Source organism: Pantherophis guttatus, chromosome 3, assembly GCF_059756535.1.
Source record: "Pantherophis guttatus breed Tessera chromosome 3, ASM5975653v1, whole genome shotgun sequence".
Classification (NCBI taxonomy): Eukaryota; Metazoa; Chordata; class Lepidosauria; order Squamata; family Colubridae; genus Pantherophis; species Pantherophis guttatus.
In genome coordinates, this window is record NC_142065.1 from 153,753,987 (window position 1) to 153,775,496 (window position 21,510).

Consider the following 21,510-nt stretch of genomic DNA (forward strand, 5'->3'; position numbering starts at 1 on the left):
AGCACATCACATGGTACATTCTTAGCTATCAAAGAACTAAGAAGGCTGCAGATAAGATAATGGAAGTTTGCAGCAGTATTCTGTTTCTTATTGAGAGTAGAAAAGTGGATAATATACTCCTATTTCTATTTTTGGCCAAGGTAAATTCCTAACCAGGGTGGATAAAAATCAATGTTGTTTTAAAAAAAATCAAAAAAATCAGATTTTTTTAAATTTAAATCAAATTTTTTTGATTTAAATCGGATTTTTTTGATTTTTATCGAATTTATTTTAATAAAAAACTTTTGGGGTAAAAATCTATCGTAAAATAGTTTTCTATTTAAGATACATAAATAATTTAGTTTATTCAGCACGAAATGGAGCTTAGTTATGTAGCACAAGGCTGTATATTCTGCAACACTGGGACTATCGGTGAGTCAACAGTGGTCAAAGGAGTAGCAGAGATGACAGTTGCTCTTTAAAAATTATGATTTAAATTGAGTTGATTTAAATCAAGCCTTTTTACTAATGATTTAAATCATGATTTAGATTGTGATTTAAATCAACTCGATTTAAATCAAATCCACCCTGTTCCTAAGAGAAAGAAAGAAAAGAAAAGAAAAGAAAAGAAAGAAAGAAAGAAGAAAAAAAGGAGGGAGGGGAGAGGGAGGAAAGAAGGAAAGAAGGAAGAAGGAAATTACTAAGTTTCAAAACTTGTATTTTGTGGCTAAATTACAGTTTATAAAGAAAGAAAACTTAGTAAACTGTTTAATATTTCCATTTAAAATTTTATCATATATCTCATTTCTGGATTTGGGTCATTTTTTGCAGACTTTTTTTTCACACTTGCAAATTCTTCACTAATTCTCAAATGACTGAATTTGGTTGATAAAGAAAATATTTTTTTGATATTTTTAATTTCATATATCTACAACAAACTATTAAGTGCCATGGTTAAGGCAATCACTTTTTGTTCTTTTTCTGGTTAAAATGAACACTCATGATATTTTTGAACTGGAATGCTGTCTGAAAATTACTTTGCACAGGTGTTGTTCAAATTAGTTTTAAAAATAGTTTTAAAAATTATGTAGCTATTATATTCTCTGCTTTCAGTTTCTGTTATGTTAGTCCAGGGTTTTCCCATTCACGCAAGAGCAACTATGAATATGCAACAAACTAAGTGTCATAATTTTATATATATTTATAATTTTTGAATACACATACACACACACATTCATTATTCCAATTAACCTCTATACATTCTTTAATCTTCATCTCTCACAGTAATCTAATTCACTGGTATTAATTAATCCACGTGTCTAATCTATAAATTTTACGTAGTTTATTACTTTGATCTAGCCCAGAAACTGAGAAGCACATTATTATATCTTATCTTTCATCAAAACAATCAACTATCAAAACACTTAAAAAAAACAAGCCAAATTAAAAAAAACCCTGAAAAACAAATAGACTAACTTCCAACACATTTGTCACGATAGTTGACAGTCTCTCAGAAATGCCTTTTCCTCATGCCTCTGGAAACATGGTTTCCTCCCTTCCTCAAGCAAGTGGGAAGTAGGTAGCTTGGAAGACTAACCACCTCCCATGTTCCTCTTGCTGCAGCTCTAAAATAAGCTACTTATTGAGGAGGCAAGGATCAGAGATGGGAAAGGGGATGTTTTCCTCTCCCTCCTGCCAACTGAATGAAGAGCCTTCATCTTCACTGCTTCTTTCTCATTTCCTACCTTCTCCCTTACCTTCTGGAAAGGACTGCTACTGGCCCTGACAGCAACAGTAGCTTACCAGCATATTCAGGTAAAATGTGACTTGATACCAACCTTACTAGATAGATAAAATAGAAAATATGACCAGATAAGCTAATACTATTTTTTAAAAAATAAAATTATAAAAATTCACAGAACCTTGCAAACCACAAAGTACCATTTTCCTACCATCGACATTACAACCTGAGAAATTAGGGTCTTCTGAGCCTCTTGCCCCACATATTATCCAGCTGTGGGCTATGCTGTCTCTTATCTGAAGAGGATTTCTTAGATCATTCTCCCAAGGTCTTTTCCACATACCATTACAGGTTTGTCTGGCAGCCATAGGACAACAGGCTACAGCATATAGAAATTTGTGACAAGATAAAGGAGGGTGCTGGTCATGAATCTCCCTTAGGCTCCTACTGCATACCACATATTCACAACAGAATATAGCTTCTAGGAGATCTCTTTGTTTAGCCTGTCTCAGTGGCAGGTTGGCTTCAAGATTGCAAGGATATGTTTTCAACTATTGAAAGTCGCCTTTGGAAGGATATGTTTTCAACAGAGAGGAATCAGGCCATCTTGGGTGTTGGGGCACGGATGGTGTGAGGCCAAAATGTCAATAAAATTGCTGCCATTTCCTATTCATGGAGTAGGGTAGACCTTTCCATATATCAATTTGTACTATTTCAATAACTTCTATGAAAAAAACCTTAATCTGGGTTGTATTATGTTTTGGGCATACTGCATACAGGAAGGATTTTCTGTAAATGAATCAAATCAACTAGGATCTAATGACTTATCCTTCTTCTATTTTCCCAGAAGCTTCTCTAGCGGAGGTGGAGGCGTACAATTGTATTTCACTATCTATATTGTGAAAATATATTTACCTCTTAATAAGTCCACAGAATTCTTAAATTTATCTTTATGAAAGTAATAGCAATATTACTTAGACTTATATACCACTTCATAGTGCTTTACAGCCCTCTTTAAGTGGTTTACAGAGTCAGCATATTGCCCCCAACAATCTGAATACTCATTTTACCGACCTCGGAAGGATGGAAGGCTGAGTCAACATTGAGTTGGTCAGAATCAAACTCCTGGAGTGAGCAGTGAATTAGTCTGCAATACTGTCATTCTAACCTGCACCACCACGGCTAATGAATTTTTTTGAGGGGGGGGGGAGGAATCATTTTTAACAATAATAACATTGGTGATAGTCATTGGTTTTTAATCTTCTCTTTTCCGAGTTTACACCATTCAACATTTTAATGACAGTATCTGTGAAATATTCCACTCAAAGAATAGCTACCAAAGATTTGGGTGAAATTTCTACTGGAAAATTTCAGTAAAATATTTCATATTCTGGATCTTTAGCAATGGTGAAATTTAATTTTTTTTTACTACCAGTTCTGTGGGCATGGCTTGGTGGGTGTGGCAGGGGAAGGATACTGCAAAATCTCCATTCCCACCCCATTCCAGGGGAAGGATATTGCAAAATCTCCATTCCCACCCCACTCTGGAGCTAGCCAGAGGTGGTATTTGTTGGTTCTCTGAACTACTCAACATTTTTGCTACTGGTTCTCCAGAACCTGTCAGAACCTGCTGAAGTTCACCCCTGATCTTTAGAAATAATAATTTTATATACCATATTTTTCGGACTATAAGACGCACTGGAGTATAAGACGCACCTTAGATTTTGGGGAGGAAAATAAGAAAAAATCTGATTGGGGGTGGATCGGCCTCCCAGAATACCCCCAATCAGCTTTTCCCAGAGGTGAACTTTAGCAACAGGTTTGTTGGTTGTGAGCTCTGCGCCTTGTTTTTTTTTTTCAGCCTCTCAAAGGGAGGCTGGGCAGGACTACATTTGGACTATAAGATGCACCCAGATTTTTACCCTCTTTTGGGGAGTAAAAAGGTGCGTCTTATATGCTGAAAAATACAATATTATACAACAGTGAATTGTTGGATCATAAGAATGACTGAATTTTTTAAAGAAAAAAAACCAAAGTACAATCTATCTGCTAGCTGTTTGAATTTAAAGGAAGTGGCCTTTCTAAACTATGATCTTCCTCATTCAGAAAAAAGCAATGTCAATGTAGAAGCACATTTAAGTGAACATGACTCTAGCTGATTGGTATGGAACAGTTCTAGTATTCTTCAATATGGCTACACTTTCTGGGATTACTGGCAGTTGTAGAACCATATCTGGAGAGCCATCAACTGTCCACTTTGACCTTGCAGAGTGAGATCATATTACTTTCCCCTATCTTTTTCAGCATTTAGGAATATGCAACATACTTTTTCACAATGTTAAAATCCTACTGAGTATCTGATATATGGCATGAAAAATTATACTCAGACCATTTTATCGAACAGTAGACCAGTAGAAGATTAGAGTTTAAAATGAATTTAAGGTTGTAGGTTTTATTCATATTTTCATGAAACTATATTTGCATTTTATTCATATAGTTCCATGTCAACTATTTTTCCACCATTAAGTCACTACTTTTTCTACCTCTTTAGTAATATAAGCTGAAATGCTTCATTTACTTCTGGAAGAGGATTGGTTTAGAGGGTACTTTCTTTGAAGAAATAAAAATCAGCTATATTGGAAGAAATGTTACACATATCATTAAATACCAATTAACTGTGTGAAAGATGACTATTTGAGTTTCCTTTGAGATTCTGCTGAAATCCACATTGGAATTATGTTATCTTTTAGTCTGAATTATCTTACGCTACTCCTGAGTCTCATGTTTCTAGTATGAAAATATTTGTAAACATTGCTGAATTGCCTATAATATCCCTTAAACTCCTTTTCAACTCTTCCTCTCTAATTTAGAAGATGAAAATTTTGGAGCTTCTTTTGAATCAGCAAATATTACTTATTTCCTGAAGAGATTGGGGATGTGATGTATGTATATATTTTTGAATGAAACTGATGTACTGCAGCAATACTTCAAAGACTCACAGAAAGCTCACATTTTAGCAGTTGCTATGTCCCTAATCTGATATTGAAAGATTGAGAAAAATGCTTAAAAAACCCAAAATGTAGATATGGCCACAGAATCTTAGCCTGGGACGAAGTTGTACTAATGTCTAAACTTCAACTGCAGTGTTACAATATGATCCCAGAGCTGAAAACTTCAACACCACACCATTATGGAAGGAATAGACATGAAAAGTAAATCACATACAATACTTGCAATATAGAAAATTCTAGTTTCAATCCTTGACATTTTAAGATAAAGAAGAATCCATTAAGAAATATAATGGAAAAGGATTTTGCCTAAGACCTTCTTTCTGATTAGAGATGAGAAAGGAATTTGTGTCACTCAAAATATGATACTATATGTCAGTAGATGTGAAATGTGTCAAAAAATAACAAGAATCAAGGGGATTCTTGTGACAGTGAAAATTAAGTCAATATAAATGTTTATTATAAAGAATAATTAGCCATTTAGGATTTTAGGATTCCAAAATGATTTAAAATATGATACAAATATCCATTTAGTCAAATAAGTACAGTTTATATTAATGGAAAGTATTGGTTGATAATCTGAACTTTTTTCAGGGGATAATCCACACCGTCTGACATGTCTAAATTCTTTTATTTCAAGATTAGGTTTAAGAACATTTCAATGATTAAATTAATATTTTCAATATTAATTAGGAATGATAAAGAACTTCAGAACAGTGCAGGGAAATGGACTGATAGTAAAGTGGCCTAATCACTAAGATTCCTGAGTGTTCAGAAGCTAGATTTGTCTGGATCAGTGCTGTTGAAATGCTACTCTGCTTAATCTTCTCTTTATTGTGTATTATACTCAATAGATGTTCATCACACTGACAAGAGTTGAAGAAGAATTTCAACATCACCATATACAATTAGTATCATAAATGTACAGTATTGATGATTCCTTACCCTGAGCTGATAGATGAGATTTCCAAGTGGCTATATGTAGATGATGATACAAAACCATTTGATGTAGCATTCTACTAAATCTAAGCAGATCAGTGCTAGGAAGAGGAAACTGCTTGGGACGCTCATGTATGTTATTTGGAAAACTATGCAAAAAGGCAGGATCCAGATGTAATGATGTAAACAGATTATGCTGACGGAACTTCATTCTGTTTGAAAGAGACCAGCAGCTCAACTTTCCCTTATAACGTTTCCAATAAAATTTACAACTGTATATATTTTCCCATTTTTGAGACAAAATAAAAATATTTTATATAATATCTTTGCGAGATGTTTCTTTTTGGTGACATCATGGACATTATTCTTTACAAAGAAAAGACCATAATGACAACAATCTCATGGATTACAGTGAGCAGACCAATCTTTTAGAAACAAACTAAGAATCTGTCCATTTTCTTTAAAACAACAACAACCCAAAATTAACAGCTGTCAAGTATATTTAAGAAAAACAATCTCCCATGTGGCATTGGAGATCTCTAAAAGCAATGCTGGGCTTAGACTGTCAGTACTATGTTCAGTAAACATAACCATCCTGCATTTTTGGTTATTATCGTAGTCCTAGTACAATTTCCATTAAACCAGATGGGAGTTTTGATACTGAGCACAATATTTCCTAACAAATATTAAGTCATCAAGGCAAATTCCAATAGAATTACTCTAGGGCAGTGATGGCTAACCTTTTTGCCGTCACGTGCCAAAAGTGGGAGGAGAGCAGGGAGGTCACCCACGTGCGTGCCCACACCCATAATTCAATGTACGCATGCCCCCCCCCTTTAACACACGATGGTATGGTAGGCCTGTTTTTCACCCTCCCCAGGTTCCAGAAGCTTTCTAGGAGCCTGGGGAGGGCAAAAACGCCCCCCCCCGAGAAGCCCTCCAGAGGCTGGACACAGCCCATTTCTTAACTTCCGGTGGGACTGGAAGGCCCAAAAATCAGCTGGCCGGTGCACAGATGCACGCTGGAGCTGAGCTACAGCAATGCTTGCGTGCCCACTGATATGGCTCGGTGTGCCACCTATGGCACCCGTGCCATAGGTTCGCCATCACGGCTCTAGGGTCTTATTTGGAACTTGGAGAACTGGTTATTTAATTTCTGACAAAGAAGCTTGATTATGTTTTAAAAGTTGGAACTTCAAATATAGTGAAAACAATAAAAACATAACATACAACAACCTCTGAAATTCTGCTCTTGCCTTTCTAGTGATTTGGACTTTTGGTATCCCTACCCTCTAATATGGCCTATTTTGGTTCTCCCCTCTTCTTTTCTGTATCTTCTGTCTTGATTCCCAAAACCATTTTGGCATCTTGCAAATCCTCTCCTAATTTACACCAAACCATAAATTATCATCCTCTACAGGCATAAACTGCGTATTTTCTAGTAATCATATGTCTTGATGGTTTCCCCAGTGGTAAAAAGTTTCCCAGTCCAAAATGAATAGATCAGCTACTCTACATGCCTTAAAACTGCCAAAGAGCTATAATATATTTTATGAGATATGCTCCTAAATAAAAATAATATTTTTTGCTGCTAGGGCCAATGCCCATTCACAATGTCCCAAATTATTTTTCATACTATAATATTCCTGCATCTGGCTATGATAGGGAAAAAAAAAAACACAATGAGTAATGATGGCCAAAATCTTGAAGACCAAGGCCCTTCATCGGCCCCAACGTGGCTGCTGGCTGACTTTCAGAAATTATTTTTCAAAAAAATAATTTATCCAGAAGCAGTTTTGTCAAGACAAACCAGGTCATTAGAGCAATGAGAGTTTATACAGCTCCCACAGTGGCTGTGGACTGACCTGCCAACACTATACAGCTCTCAAGTGACACTCCCCAGAAATACTTCAAATGAATATCATATTTCAGTGATGAATGCAAGCATCTGAACAAAGCTTTTTCAGGAAAGCTCTGTAAGTTTCTGGATAATATACATTTTCTTTGGCAACATCCCAGGCTTATAAGTAAACAAAAATTCTAAAACTTATGTGCAACATGATCTTATCCACTAAGCAATATTATGGTCATTTTAAACATCCTTCCTATTTAGAATGGCACGATGAAAGGAAGCAAATGTCTGAAATGGGAAATGACTCTCAACTGTCTTTCAATTTTTTTCTGTGTGAGAGATATTTGGGTTAAAGGAAGCAGTTGCACAAAATGTCACAAAGATCAGCATATTTGTTGGATTAACTGCTGCCCTTCAATGCACATTAAATGTTTCTTTTCAAAACACTTCCACAATGCATCAAAAATTACAGGACACTTGTTTTACTTCTTTTCTGCTCTTAGTTTTGCTTATTATCATTATCATATCAAATACTTGAACATCAGGGCAAAAAGGAGAAAAAATTTTTTGGTCTTCTACACAAAAGTACAGCAACGCAGGACCCATGGTTTTAGAGTGGTGGTTTTCAGTATTGTGTTCTCAGCCAACACATTCCACATTTTGACAGGCAATTCCTTATCAATATCTAAAGATTTTAAAATGTAATCTAGTAGATGCCAAGTGTGACAATGAAATTAGGTTCCTTCTTTTGTAGGCATTCACCCAGTATTCTTCTACAGCTACACATAACAATGCTACCATAAATAAGCAACATTTAGGGCAGCTTGTACCCCATTACTTCTCATTACAGTTTTCAAGTTGAAGACAATTGCTTAGTATTACACTGACAAAACTTCTTTTTTTTTTACTAGTTAGTTAATTTCTTTATTTGGTGTTGAGTTGCCATATTAATACTGGTTAACCTGGTGCACTCTAAACAGACTGCAATGGCAACTCCCAGAATTTGGAAAGATAGTTAGTCAGTATTTATCCAAGCATGATGACTTGACATTATCATACAATAATCTTTCTTCTCCTTCCATGTTGAGACAGTTACAAATGTACGCAACTTGTCCTGTTATAACATTTCAAATTGGCTCCCTATCTCTTCATTTAAGCCTGTTTCACCAATCCTTCAAGGATTCCAACACTTGAGTCTCTCCTGTTGTACCTATTTAATTTCAACCTATTTTTCATTCAAATCAAAATTGTAAGTGTGAGGACTGGTTATAAGTCACATTTTTTCAGTGCCATTGTAACTCTGAACGGTCACTAAATGAGTATTGTAAGTTGAGGACTGCCTATATTCTAAAGCAAATGAATATACAATACACTTATAAGTGACAAATTCTCCATGAAATCTCAAACTTTCCAGCCCAGGAGGTATGTACAACTGAGAGTAGCTGCTGCAACACCTTAGGACGGCCCTAAACATTTCCTACCTGAAATGTCTCTTTGGGAGGTATCACTGAAAGGATACTTCCTACAGCTTATTGCAACAGAAAAAAGGAAAATCTTAATGCCATGACCTGACCCAGTGTGGTTTCATTTAAAGACTTACCACTCAAATATGGACATTAAGGTCCATTAAAGGTTTGACCCTAATGAATTATTTGAGGCTTAAATTTTTTTTCTTCCCTAACCCATCACAATGAATGTTCACCCCCAGGGTTAGTGATCCGGTGTGTTTTACCACAAGAGTATATGTGCTTTCAATCTCCATTATAAAATGAGGAGGGGTCTTCAATCTGGGCACCCTGCCAGCTTTGCTAAAACTTTCCACTAGAAAAGGCTTTTGTTTCTTCTCTGGAGCTGCTAAGCTAGGCCAAATAAAAGGAAGCGCAGGGAGGGAGCAATAGGGGGAGTTTGAAATCCAGTCCAGTGTGTGTTGACAGTGTTACTGGGCCTTGCAGAAGACCTCTACGTTGTTCTAATGACATCTGGACTACTGAAAATTAGCGAGCACCCACCAACGTTTTAGGAAAGGGCTAATTACGGCACCAGTAGACTAAACTTAATGCTCGGAGAGCCAATCATTCTAATCACAAAGCTGAGGTGCATGAAAAGGATATATTTCAACACAAGGAGAATTCTGTCTGGTACAGTTCCTGTTCAAATAAACTATATGACTAAACCATGTGTATAATTTTGTGTGTGTGTGTGTGTGTGTGTGTAACACTCCACTCTTCCTACACATATGATGCAAAAGCAAAGGCTTAAATAGAAGAAATATGGTAGACTTCTAACAGTTGGGCAGTATAAATGGTTCTTGGGTAGCGGACAGCCTCCACAATTCCTAGCACTTATTTAAAAAAGTTATGTTTAAGAAAGAGCTTTAAAAATAGTTGGCCAAGTTGCAGCTTTCAGTAACATTCTGCCTTTACCACGTTCTTCTCACCCACCCACAGCTTTTTTACATACCCGCATGAGTGTTTAATAGGCCTAATTTCCCACTTTTATCATTAACAAATGTCATGTATGTGTTCTAGGACAGAGGGCTATAAAACTCTCAAGTATATAGAGACAATTACAGATGGCAAAAATTGTTTGACAATGAATACATCTCCTGATGAGTGACATCTACCCATTGCCAACCAGTAACTCCAAACCTAAGGACCTCTTTCTTATGGATATGCCAGGCTTCACAAGACTATGCTGATTGGAAAATTCAGAGACTTGTATTCTCAACACTCCTAGAAGGCACCAGTTTAAAGACACCTGGTGCATACTCTGTACAAAATATCAACATAAGTTGATTAAGTTAAGCCCTTCTTTAGAAAGAAGAGGGAGTAAATATATGTGCAGTGGAAAAACAATTTTAGTTTCTAAATTCAATTTCCTAAAGCAGTTTCAGGGTAACTCTAGCTGACTTTTCAGATGCAAAAGTGACACTGTAAGACCTTACAGATTACCAAGGACGTAATTAAAGGGGTAATCTTTCACTGTAGTTTATTAAACCTGTTAGGTCTTTGGCAGAGTTATGGTTGACAGGATTTTCAACTTTTCTAAAGCTAAAAGTTCTTGTCAATATTGCAGTGTCACTGAAGGTGAATCTAATTATCTTTCCTCTTTCAAAACCATCTAACACATTGTGACATATCTTTATACCCACTGTGATTTATCACCCTGGTTATGCTTTGAATTTGGCCCTATTGTTGCAAACAGTTTTTTTCTTATACCACACCTCTCAAATGATGGCCATGAACATGAGTTGAAGTCTTGCTCCGTTTTCATATGCAACATATGTAGAAAAGGAGTGGGGTTTTCCTGTGCATTTTGACTTTTTTCACTGATAAGTTTAGCTGGTGAAAGCAACCATGATGAATAAACATTTTTGCCGTCTTTCTTTTGTTGTTATCAAGTTAGCTACAGTTATTTTAATATTGAAATTTCACTATGGAAACGAAACCTGTATTTTCCCATAGTTACATCTCTGAAGGACATCACAGAATTATCACTAGCAAAGTCAAAGCATGCAGACCTTTTTTTTAAAAAAAGTTACAGATGGTTCTGACATTCAACTTCTTCTCTGCTTTGCTTGTTTCCAGAGAAGGATTCTCGTAGAGCAGTCTCATCAAACCTGTTCCTCTCCAGATGGAGCAGACTATAGTTCTCACCATTCCACGCTTAGTGGAGTACAGGAAGAGGATCAATCTGGAAGGCAAAAGGCCATTCTGGAGAATGTGCAATTTGACCTTTCCATAGCAAATGCCAAATATTTTATGAGTTCCAGTCCGATGTTACCTTCCCCATGCCAATCAACAGTGCTATAGCGATATGCTAAATCGAGTCACACATTATGCTAAATGAGATTATGATATGTTTTATCATATTTGATTTCAGCCACTATGGTTTGTAAATAATAATCTGCAGTTCAGATGATGGGTACACAATTATGTTTATTCAACTCACTATAACTAAGCATGCAAACTTTGTCAAAGGTTGAGTCATCCCTTAAGACAATCAGACCCTATTCTATGGTTCACTCTTTTTGTTTCAGATGTTCAATGTTCAAGATTACTTCTTCAAAGTCTTCATTTGCAGTTTCCCACAACCCTAAAGACACAATCAATTTTACGTTTCAGAAACCAATAGGTTGTTTTTGAAATGTCAACCTTCATGCTTTAAAGAATGACTATTATTTTGTTGTTGTTTTTCTGTAAAACATGAATTGTTATCAACAGATTCAAGAAAACACTGATTAATAGTATCTCACTGTGTAGAAAAGTTGGCTCATCAGTTAGTTTCCAGGAGTCTCTTCCTGTTAGTACTGACGTGTTCCCTTCTCGCTTATAGAGATAACATTTATTGATAACCCTTGCAAATTTCTTTGATGTCCTTAATGGTAGGAAATAACTTCACAACTGAATGGCATTGTGCAGTAGGAATCAAAATATACCAAAAGAACATTAATAAGATTAATAATACAAATGGCCTCTCTTTGATGCTGAAATGGCAAATACTATCATTTTCAAAATAATCTTAAATGCCAACATATTGTGAGTGCTACACAAAGAGGAATACTTTTTGAAAAGTCACATTTTGATGAAAACCAAACATATTCAGCTTCAGTAACAGGGACTTTGTGAGCTAAAGTAGCCCTCCCTCTTCTATATTATTTTAAAAGGGATATAGTGGTATACTCATATATATGGTCACTTTTTCTGTTTCTAGAAGTGGCTCATTATCAGCTGCCAGTGTTTTAGTTGGTGTTGGCCTTTATACACATCGAGCTCTTCCCAAGAACCTAGGATGTTGGATTGGTGTAGTTAGTATATGTGTGGATCCAAGTAGTGTGGCCTTTTGTAATTGACAAGAGATTTTGTCAATGCACCATCCAAGATTTTTTGGTATAGCACCCAGTGTGTTAACAACCACTGGGATCGTGATAGCCAGTTTATGCCATAATCTTTCAATTTTGATTAAAATTGTTCTTTTGAAATTATTTTGATTGAAATTATTATTATGGTTGTTGGCATAATCAGACAAATGTTTAGGCTGGATTTGGCATTTTTATTCACATATTGATTCCTTCTGAAGGACCTGTATAGGCAGATGTTGTTATTTGATGTTAAAGGTATAAATTGCATGATGTAACCTGTTCCAAGTTAAGCTGCCTTTTACAGTTGACTCATGATGATTTTGCCAATGCCGATGGGTGTTAAAGTGGAGCTCCAGATGTTTTGGGATTGTACCCAAGGCTCCTATTACAATTGATACTACTATCTTTGCTTTCTTTTGCCATAGTCATTCTACTTCTATTTGCAGGTCTTTGCATTTTGTGATTTTCTCCAGCTTTTTCTCTTCTATTCTGCTGTTTTCAAATACTGCCACATCCACTATCCACACTTTTTTTGGTCTTATTGACAGTGGTTAAATCTGGGGTGTAATATGGCAGGTGCTTGTCTGTATTTGGTAAAAAATTAAAAATATGTGCAAGTTTCACATGAATGACTCAAAACTTCAATAGCATAGGAAATACAGACATAAAAAATGAGCAGAAGTAACTATATTAAAGATACATTTCAGATGCTCTGGCATGGAAACATCCTTCTTGACATAAGAATATAAAAAGGGCTTTCCTGAATTTTAAAAATTGTTTAATTTAATATTTTTACAGGCAATTAATTCTTATATTAGCCACATGAATATTATACTAAAAGCAACTGGGGAGTCATGTGCCATTTTTGGATGTGACGAATACCTCTTGAATTTCTTTTCAGAATTATAGCAAATATTAGTAGGATATTTTAAAAAACTATATTACAATTCCTGGAACAAGAAAATGCAATATTTGCTATTCAAGCTTCACATTTTAACTTTTAAAATGAGAAATTAGGTTTAGTCATGCTGCCTGGAGTTAGAGTGAAATATTACAAATGCTTTTGCAAAAACACATACAAACAAATTGTGACTATTTTTTTTCTTTTTCCTGCAAGTGCACAATCTGCTTTTTTCCAATCAATTGAGAGTTGATCCAGTAGCTGCAAAAGGAATTATCTGACTGGCTTGTCACATGAGAGTTGCATTATGGGCTGAGAGAAAGTGACCAAAATCACTCAACTGGCTTTCATGCCTAAGGTAGGACTAGAACTCTCAGTCTCCTGGTTTCTAGCATGGTACCTTAATGTTTGGTTACCATTAAACCAAACAGGCTATCTTGTGGTTAATTTCTATTACAAGATAATTTTAAATATTATATTGATTGAAAAAATTGACCTATTCAAAAGCATTTCTTTTGGAAGGACTTCTTTTATTGCCTTAAGTCAAACATCATAACGTTCAGGACTTTAAGCACTGCATCACAATTCAGTGAAGTAATGCAATAAAATTCCAGATTTCATCTTTTATTGCTTTAAATGATTTAATCTTTGGAAGCTGGACAAGCTCAGTGTAACATTTTAGCAATGCAATGGTGCATGCAAAATATACATGTATGAAATATGTAGATGTATGTACAAAAATGGCTATGATTTAGAATTCAAAACAAATATTTTTTCATGTGGCAATGGAAACAGCCTTAATTTCAGATGCTAGCGAAGGAAAATGTTTGCGCTTTTTTTTAACATAGGTATTCTTAGATAAAATATAACACTTTTTCATCATTTAATTCTAACTAGTAAGCTTATGTATTTCAAGCTGCTATATGATGGATAGCTTTCAATGCCATTCTACTTGCCATTGGCTATGGCTTAAGCCAAGACCAATAATGGTTAACATTATTATACTGTAGTTTTTGGACATGCAGATACTTTAACAATGACTAATGGTGTTTAATGTTTAGGTTATGGACTTTCATTAATGTTGACAACAGTACACAAATATTTCCATACGTATATCATCCAATCAGACTTCTGTGCCATTCCACAAGGCTGTTAGTTGTCAGCTTCCCCTTTCCTGAATATTCCATAAGGCTTCCCCTTTCCTGAATATTCCATAACTCAATGGCTCAACACAAAATGGCTGAACACAAACCTCTACATCTGCAGACTTACCATCATCCAGGTATAACTGGTCCAATTCTTCAGGTTCTTGCTTGACTGTTACGGGCATAGGGGCCAAATTATGATTATTGTCCTCATGCAAGTCGGTCAATGACTGTGGCTGATTTGCTGGAGTTTCATTTCTTTGAACATTCGACAGCTGCTGTTGGCCCATTACAGTTGAATGAGTTGGACTGCAGGACTGCAAATAGGTTGACTCCTGGGTTACAGATGGAACTGGAGAGGAGGGACTGTTGGGATAGAGTGCTTGTTGATTACCAAGGGAACAGGTACTGCTCAGATGTTGACTCACCTGCGGCTGCAGCATGATGTGAGATGACTGATCGGGAGAGCTTGGGTGCACAACAATAGACCTTGGCACTTCCTGTATGGTGGGGACACCTCCAGCCGTCTGCTGAAGTCCTAGATGATTATGGCCTGGGTTGGTGATGCACTTGTAAGCAGGAGAGGAAAGGTCATGCAGCTTAGGACTAGAGCTGGGAGATGATGACATCACAGTGTTTCTCTGCTGACAGGAAGCGAAGCCAGCTACAAGGCACGAGCCAGGATCAGGAGGCATCATGATCTGCTGGCTGTAATATGGTTTGGAGAGAGGGCTTAATCCATGGCTCCTTGGTCCACAGGTTTGAGCAGAGTCGTAATCATCAGAGGGTTCTGTTTTTATAATTGGAACTGTTGAAAGAAAAAGAAAGTGCTTTGAATAAACATAGAGTTAATATGATCAAGTTGGCTTGTGGCTAGGATACCCTTTGCAAAAACAAACAAGAGCTTGAATAAAGCTCTGTGTGTCCTTTGCTAGTTTTCCCCCTCCCTCACCAAAATATGAATGACTCATCCAAGCAAGAAAGCCACAGCTGGTTCTAATACTGAAAAAGGCTATTTTTTTTGGACTCTCCGCCAGCTCTAATGTGCTATAAAAATCTATTTGCAAATAGCTGTGCTACAGTAGAAGCCCTGGACCCAAGGGCTCTATGGATCTGTAGTAATCAAAGGAATTTTTAAAAACTTGGATGTACTACTGCTTGTCGACTGCTACTGATGGCCCATTTGATAGATGTCTGCACAACGGGTCAATTCAAGCATAGGGAGTCAGTGAAGGGGCTTTCAGAGTTCACAAAAACAAAACTTCAGAGAGAATGACAAGTTTAAGAAAAAGTACCTAATTCCTTCATAAAGCCTTTCTTTCTAGAAACAAAAATTGAACTATCTTAAAAAATAATAATAGTGTCTCTCTCTATATATATATATTATAATCCACACGACAGTACAGAGATATTTCATCAAGGTACGTTTCCAAGTCACATTTATTTAATTCAGAAGACTACTTTGGGACTAAGCTAAATTTTATCAGTTGTATCAGTTCACAGAAACATTTAGTATTTTCTTTAAACACGATTTATAAACAGAGATGTGATTTAAATAGCATTTTCACAGATACTTTGCGAGTAAGGTACAAGTTACATTTTGGGCTTAGAGTTGGCAGTTAATTATCACTAAAGAAGGAAAAAAATCATTAACAAAGAATTAATTTGTATATAATTTGGCACGAATACAAAATCTTGGATATTTAAAAATAATTGACACAGGTTAATTGAAATCAACATTAACACATTTGATCTTAATGAAAAAGGCTGTGGCCAAATGTAACAATGGCTTCCCTTCCGATAAACATTTAGAAGACAGTTATGTAAAAGACCGACCAGCAAGCTCCTTCATTACCAATAGAAAGTCCCACAGGTGCTTTTTCAAGAGGCAACTAGACTTTCTAATTTTTCTTTGAAGACATTTCACTTCAAAGGAGTCATATTCCTTGCAGACAGCTGTATTAAATTCTTTTAGAGTCATTTGTATTCTTTTAGAGTCATTGAGGCTACTGGAGATTTATTTGTGTCCTCAGGATAATAATCCTCCAGTGGCCTCAACAACTCTCTAAAATAATGCAAATGACCAGCTGTCTGCAAGGAATATAGATACTGCCATTCCTTCTATTCCCCACTATCCAGTTAGAACTGAAGAAGCTTCTGTGATGAGAAACAAAATATCTTCAAAGAAAAACAAGAAAGTCCAATTGCCTCTTCAAAAAGCATATTTGGGACAACAATGACCTGAATGACTGAGAATCTCCATAGACATTTACCAATAGAAAGGTGAATGGCCATGCTTGCTGAGGACGACAGAATGATTATATATGAACCAGCCTGCTGATTCATAGAAAGAATATTAAAAATAAAATGAGCAAACTATGTCCCAATGAATATTGAGGATGAATCAGCTTTAGTTCAATCACCAGAATTCCTAGGCCTAGTTCAATGATGGTGAACATTTTAGGGACCGAGTGCCCAAACTGCAACCCTTTACTTCGGGACAGAGGAGTGTGCGCTGGAAACATGTGTTGGGGTGACGTGTGAGTGCACCTTCTGATGCTCCAGTGCTTGGCCCGCAACTCTCTGTGCTCCTCAGGGCCTGGCTTGCTGAGGAGGGGGGAGCAGTCCTGATGCCTCCGCTGCCCCCACGGCCCCAGCCATCGCTACCCAGCTTCCTCAAAGGCACGGCACATTTCAAAGGCAGCAGCTCGTGTCTGGAGGTGCCAGTGTCTCACTGTGAGAGCCGGGCCAGGCCACTCCACCATCCAACTCGCCAATGGGGCACTTCTGCCAGGCCAGCCACCCCTCCACTGGGCTTTTGTGCTCAGCACTCGGGCGGGGGAGGGGAGTGCTTCCCCACGCTGTCCCTTCTTTCTCTTTGCCCCACAGATGAGGGAGGGAGGAAGGCCAGGCTTGGGGGATTGCCCTCATCTACAAGATCCGCCCCCGCTGTTCTCTCCCAGCTCTCTTTGCTGACGGCAACAGCAAATGTACTGCAATGAAGGTGGAATCCTGTTGCCACACAAAGGCAAGTACAGGGGCACTTCACTCTCACACTAAGGCTCTGGCCATCGCCACTGCCGTGACAGGGCAACAACTTTTTCATTCCTTTGCCATGACAGGGCCAAAGGGAGCTGCAGCAGAGGGGTGAAAGAGCCACATGGGTCGCATTGTGGCACCGCGTTGTAATGGGCTTCAGGAGGAGGACGCAATCCCACCTACCCCATTGTGATGCGCATGAGTGAAAAAGTTCAATCAATCAATTCCAATTTCATGAGATCTTTTTCTTTTGCAACAAGTTGGAACTGATTGAGTGAAACGTGATGGAGAAACATGATTGGAGCTGAGCTGGGACGATGGCATGCATGCTCACAGAGAAGGCGCTTGCATGCCATGTCTGGCACGCATGCCATCATAAGCCCAGGTCTTGCTTATACCCAGATGAAATTCTAACTATTATGTAAATATTTTTCTCACTGGAATCTTTATATTATCCTTAAATGGAAATATTTTGAAAAAATTTAAAAAACATATTCGTGCATGTAATATTTAGAATAATATCAGCAGATTAATATCAGATTTTTACCTTCAAAGTGAGATAAACATTACTATAAGTGATATAGTAATTTATTTATTTAGGGGGGTTCAAGTCAGTCTTGACTGCTGGCAACTGTCTGGACAATTGCCTACAGTTTTGTTTTTTGTTTTTGTTGCAAGATTTGGTAGTAGTTTGCATTTTCTTCTTCCTGGGGCTGAGAGAGAGTGACTAATCCAGATTTACCCAACTGGCTTTGCGCCTAAGGCAGGACTAGAACTCATGGTCTCCTGATTTCTAGTCTGATGCCTTATTAACCATTACATCAAATTAGCACTTTAGTATATATAGTCTAAGACATATCTATATATTTATTTTCAATGGTATTGTTTTATTTTATTTTATAAAAAATAATCATTATTCAAATTTAGAGTTAGCTAACCACTTGTCTCCTGGATATAATATGCTTATTATCCTCAACTACCATAGTCATTCGCCTCATTAACTAGGATGTTGGAAAATTAAATTCAGGATACCTGGAATGCTTCACATTTGGGAATACTTTGCTGAAATGACTGAACAAGATTTTCTCAGAGGCATAGTCTCAATAAAAATGGCGAATAACAACTTCTTTACATATTAATGATTTTTTTGTTCAAAATTTAAAAATGACAAATGGGAGACAAGATTTGCTCCAGACATTCCATGATCTTTATATTATCCTGAACTCTGTTAGATTTTAGTATACTGCCCTAATTTTAGGTATTAATAATAATATTTTAGCATATCAAATTAATTAAGATTTAATACACAATAACTATGATGGTTTTAGGCTAACACATGTATCACATTATCAATCAATTTTTTAAAAATAATTTTTATTGAACTTTTTTTAATACAAAGAAATAAACCTACAAACAAAACAAACAAAAATAGATATTTACATCTTCTTCTCAACATCTTCACATCAGTAATTTATATTTATACATTTTCTCTTTCTTATCTTAATCTATCTCTTATATATATATTCCTAGTATATCATATATATATATATATTCTCTTAATCTAAATATTTTATTTACATTTAACATAAATAGGTACCTAGTTTCTTTTATATTATCAATCAATTTAATACTAGAACCATATGTTTGAAGCAACATCAACTATAAATTGTTGCTTTTATTGAGAGGATCCCATATGAAGACCTCATATCAAGACCAGTTCATAAAGACAATACACTTCTATGCATACTTGGATATGAGGAGAGATATTCCATTTATTGTGTTTGAAATGAAAAGTTGTGAACTAGTAAAAGATGGGTTCATAAAATCTTAATGAAAAACTTAAAACATTTTCATTGAAGGAAAACAAGTGGGAGATTTTTTTAAATATGAGTTTTAAATCCAGTTTCATTTTTCTGTAATACATAGGTCCTGTTCTGGTTCATGGTTGTTAGGATGAGTGAAAAATAAGGCATATATTTTAGGACACCAAAGACACCAAAAGTAGTTAGCTTTTTGCATCAGGAGTTGTCACTGGTATTAGCCATTCTCAGCAACTAAACATGTTAGAGGAAATTAGAACTTCTCTTTACTTAAAATTGATACTAAAGTACTATATCTTGCCTCAATTATCTTCTATTAGAATCTTTGTAAAGCATCATTATCTTTTGAAGTCATTTATTCTGAGCTTTTACAATTACTATTTCTTCCTAAATAATTTAGTTATGAAGAGCTTCTCAGTTGCTGTTAAAATGTTTAGCTGTTCAAAAATTACGAAAGAGACAGGACATTGTAGAGGCCTGGAAACAGAGGTTCTTTTGGAGGAGAAACCTGGCGCAGCTTACTTGCTTATGAGCAATTAATGAAGCCAAAATGTGCATTAGGTTGTTAATAGGTCTTAGAAGAACTGATTCATTTTTTATTGTAAGACATTATTCATGTAACAATGCAAGGGGTAAATGGAACCTACATTTTATATTCTTTTAAGGAAGTTTTCCAAGCATGGAAATATGTATCACCCTAATGTTTACAATATGTTGTTTTGTCCGGTTCTTCCCACTGTACCCCAAACACAACCTCCTAAATTGTTCTATGGAAATTAACCTTTTTCTGATTAGAAAAACATGACACAGAATGGAATCAGAAGTGAGTGAAGAATGAAGATCAGACATTGAATAAAGAAGAGAATGGATATGCAAGGGGTAGGGCAGGTTCTGCTTTGTGGGGAGTATGGACAGGCTCCTGTAATTTTAACAAATGATACCTTCTCTATTGTTTGTATCCGCAATCCAACACAATTCAACATCTCACTTGTCTGATATAGGTACTAATACAAAAATTGATAATCCAACACATCAAAGAATTTACATGCATGTGTTTTGGGAATATACCGTGTTTCTCCAAAAAGAAGGCCGGGTCTTATTTTCTTTTGATCCCCCCCCCAAAATGGCTAGGCCTTCTTTTTGGAGGGCTCTAATTATTGACTCACCTTGCGGCGGTGGCACCGACAGCCCTCCCAGCAGGAGTCCGCTGCTGGCCCACTTCTTCTGCGGCCTCTTGCCACCACTCGCACACATCACGCTGGCCTCTGTTTTGCCTTTAGATGCCTGCCGGAAGGCATCTGCAGCCGATAACTCAGCTCTGGATCGAACCGGAGCAAAGCCCTCTGCAGCTGATAATAGAGCTCTGGATTGATCCAAAGCTCTGTTATCGGCTACAGATGCCTTCTGGCAGGCATCTGAAGGCGAAACGGAGGCTGGGGCAATGCATATGAGTGGCGGCAAGCAGCTGCAGAAGAAGGCAAGGCAGGTGTCTGGGTGTGCGAGGCCTGGTAAATAGGGGAGCACCACCCCACCATTCCCACCCTATCTTATTTTTTACCTGTGTGCCTCACCCTACCCCCTGCACCTTGGGGTGGGTGGGGTCTTAATTAGGGCTAATTTTGTGGGTGGGGATTAATTTGATCACATGCACTCAAAAACATGATAGGACTTCTTTTCAAGGTGGGTCGTCTTTTTTGGAGAAACACGGTAATGAAATGTGAAATACACAATAGAAAATGCTAAGCTAATGTTAAACTTAAATAATAAAGATAAATAAAAAAATAGATTCATATAAGTTTCCATATGATAAATGAACTTATAAATAATATGACAAACATTTTTTTATTGGCCAAGCATGAAATGCAGTAAACTTTACAATGGGAATCTAATTCTTAAAATGGATGAAATTAGCTTAATGCACTGAATGAATCTACAACACAAAGCAGAATAAGCTACACACTTAGGAAACCTCATAATTGCTCTAAGAGAAATAGATTGCACTCTTTGCAGCTCATTTGTGATATCCTGTACCCACAAGGAAGCCCCATAAAGAAGTTAGGATAAAATCTTTGAATGAAAAATCTGAAATGATCTCCTTTGGAATAATGAAACTACAAGAAAGCACTTAATATATTTCTGGCTAGTGATAGTCTTGATGACCTGGGTATACTCCAATTCAAATTATACTGGAAATGGATAGCTAAATATTTATATTGGTATAATCG

The 21,510-nt window shown here is 36.6% G+C and overlaps 1 protein-coding gene across 4 annotated transcripts in view; it reads right to left on the reverse strand.

Annotated features, from left to right (window-relative positions):
- NFATC1 (nuclear factor of activated T cells 1) overlaps window positions 1–21,510 on the reverse strand; it is a 141,725-nt gene that overhangs the window by 16,114 nt on the left and 104,101 nt on the right. For 2 of the 4 annotated variants that reach the window (XM_034429323.3, XM_034429322.3), the window contains exon 9: window positions 14,554–15,234. In XM_034429323.3, coding sequence (XP_034285214.2) covers window positions 14,554–15,234 — 681 coding nt within the window. The remainder of the gene's footprint in view (window positions 1–14,553; window positions 15,235–21,510) is intronic. The other 2 variants (XM_087890375.1, XM_034429324.3) reach the window with 1 other exon arrangement.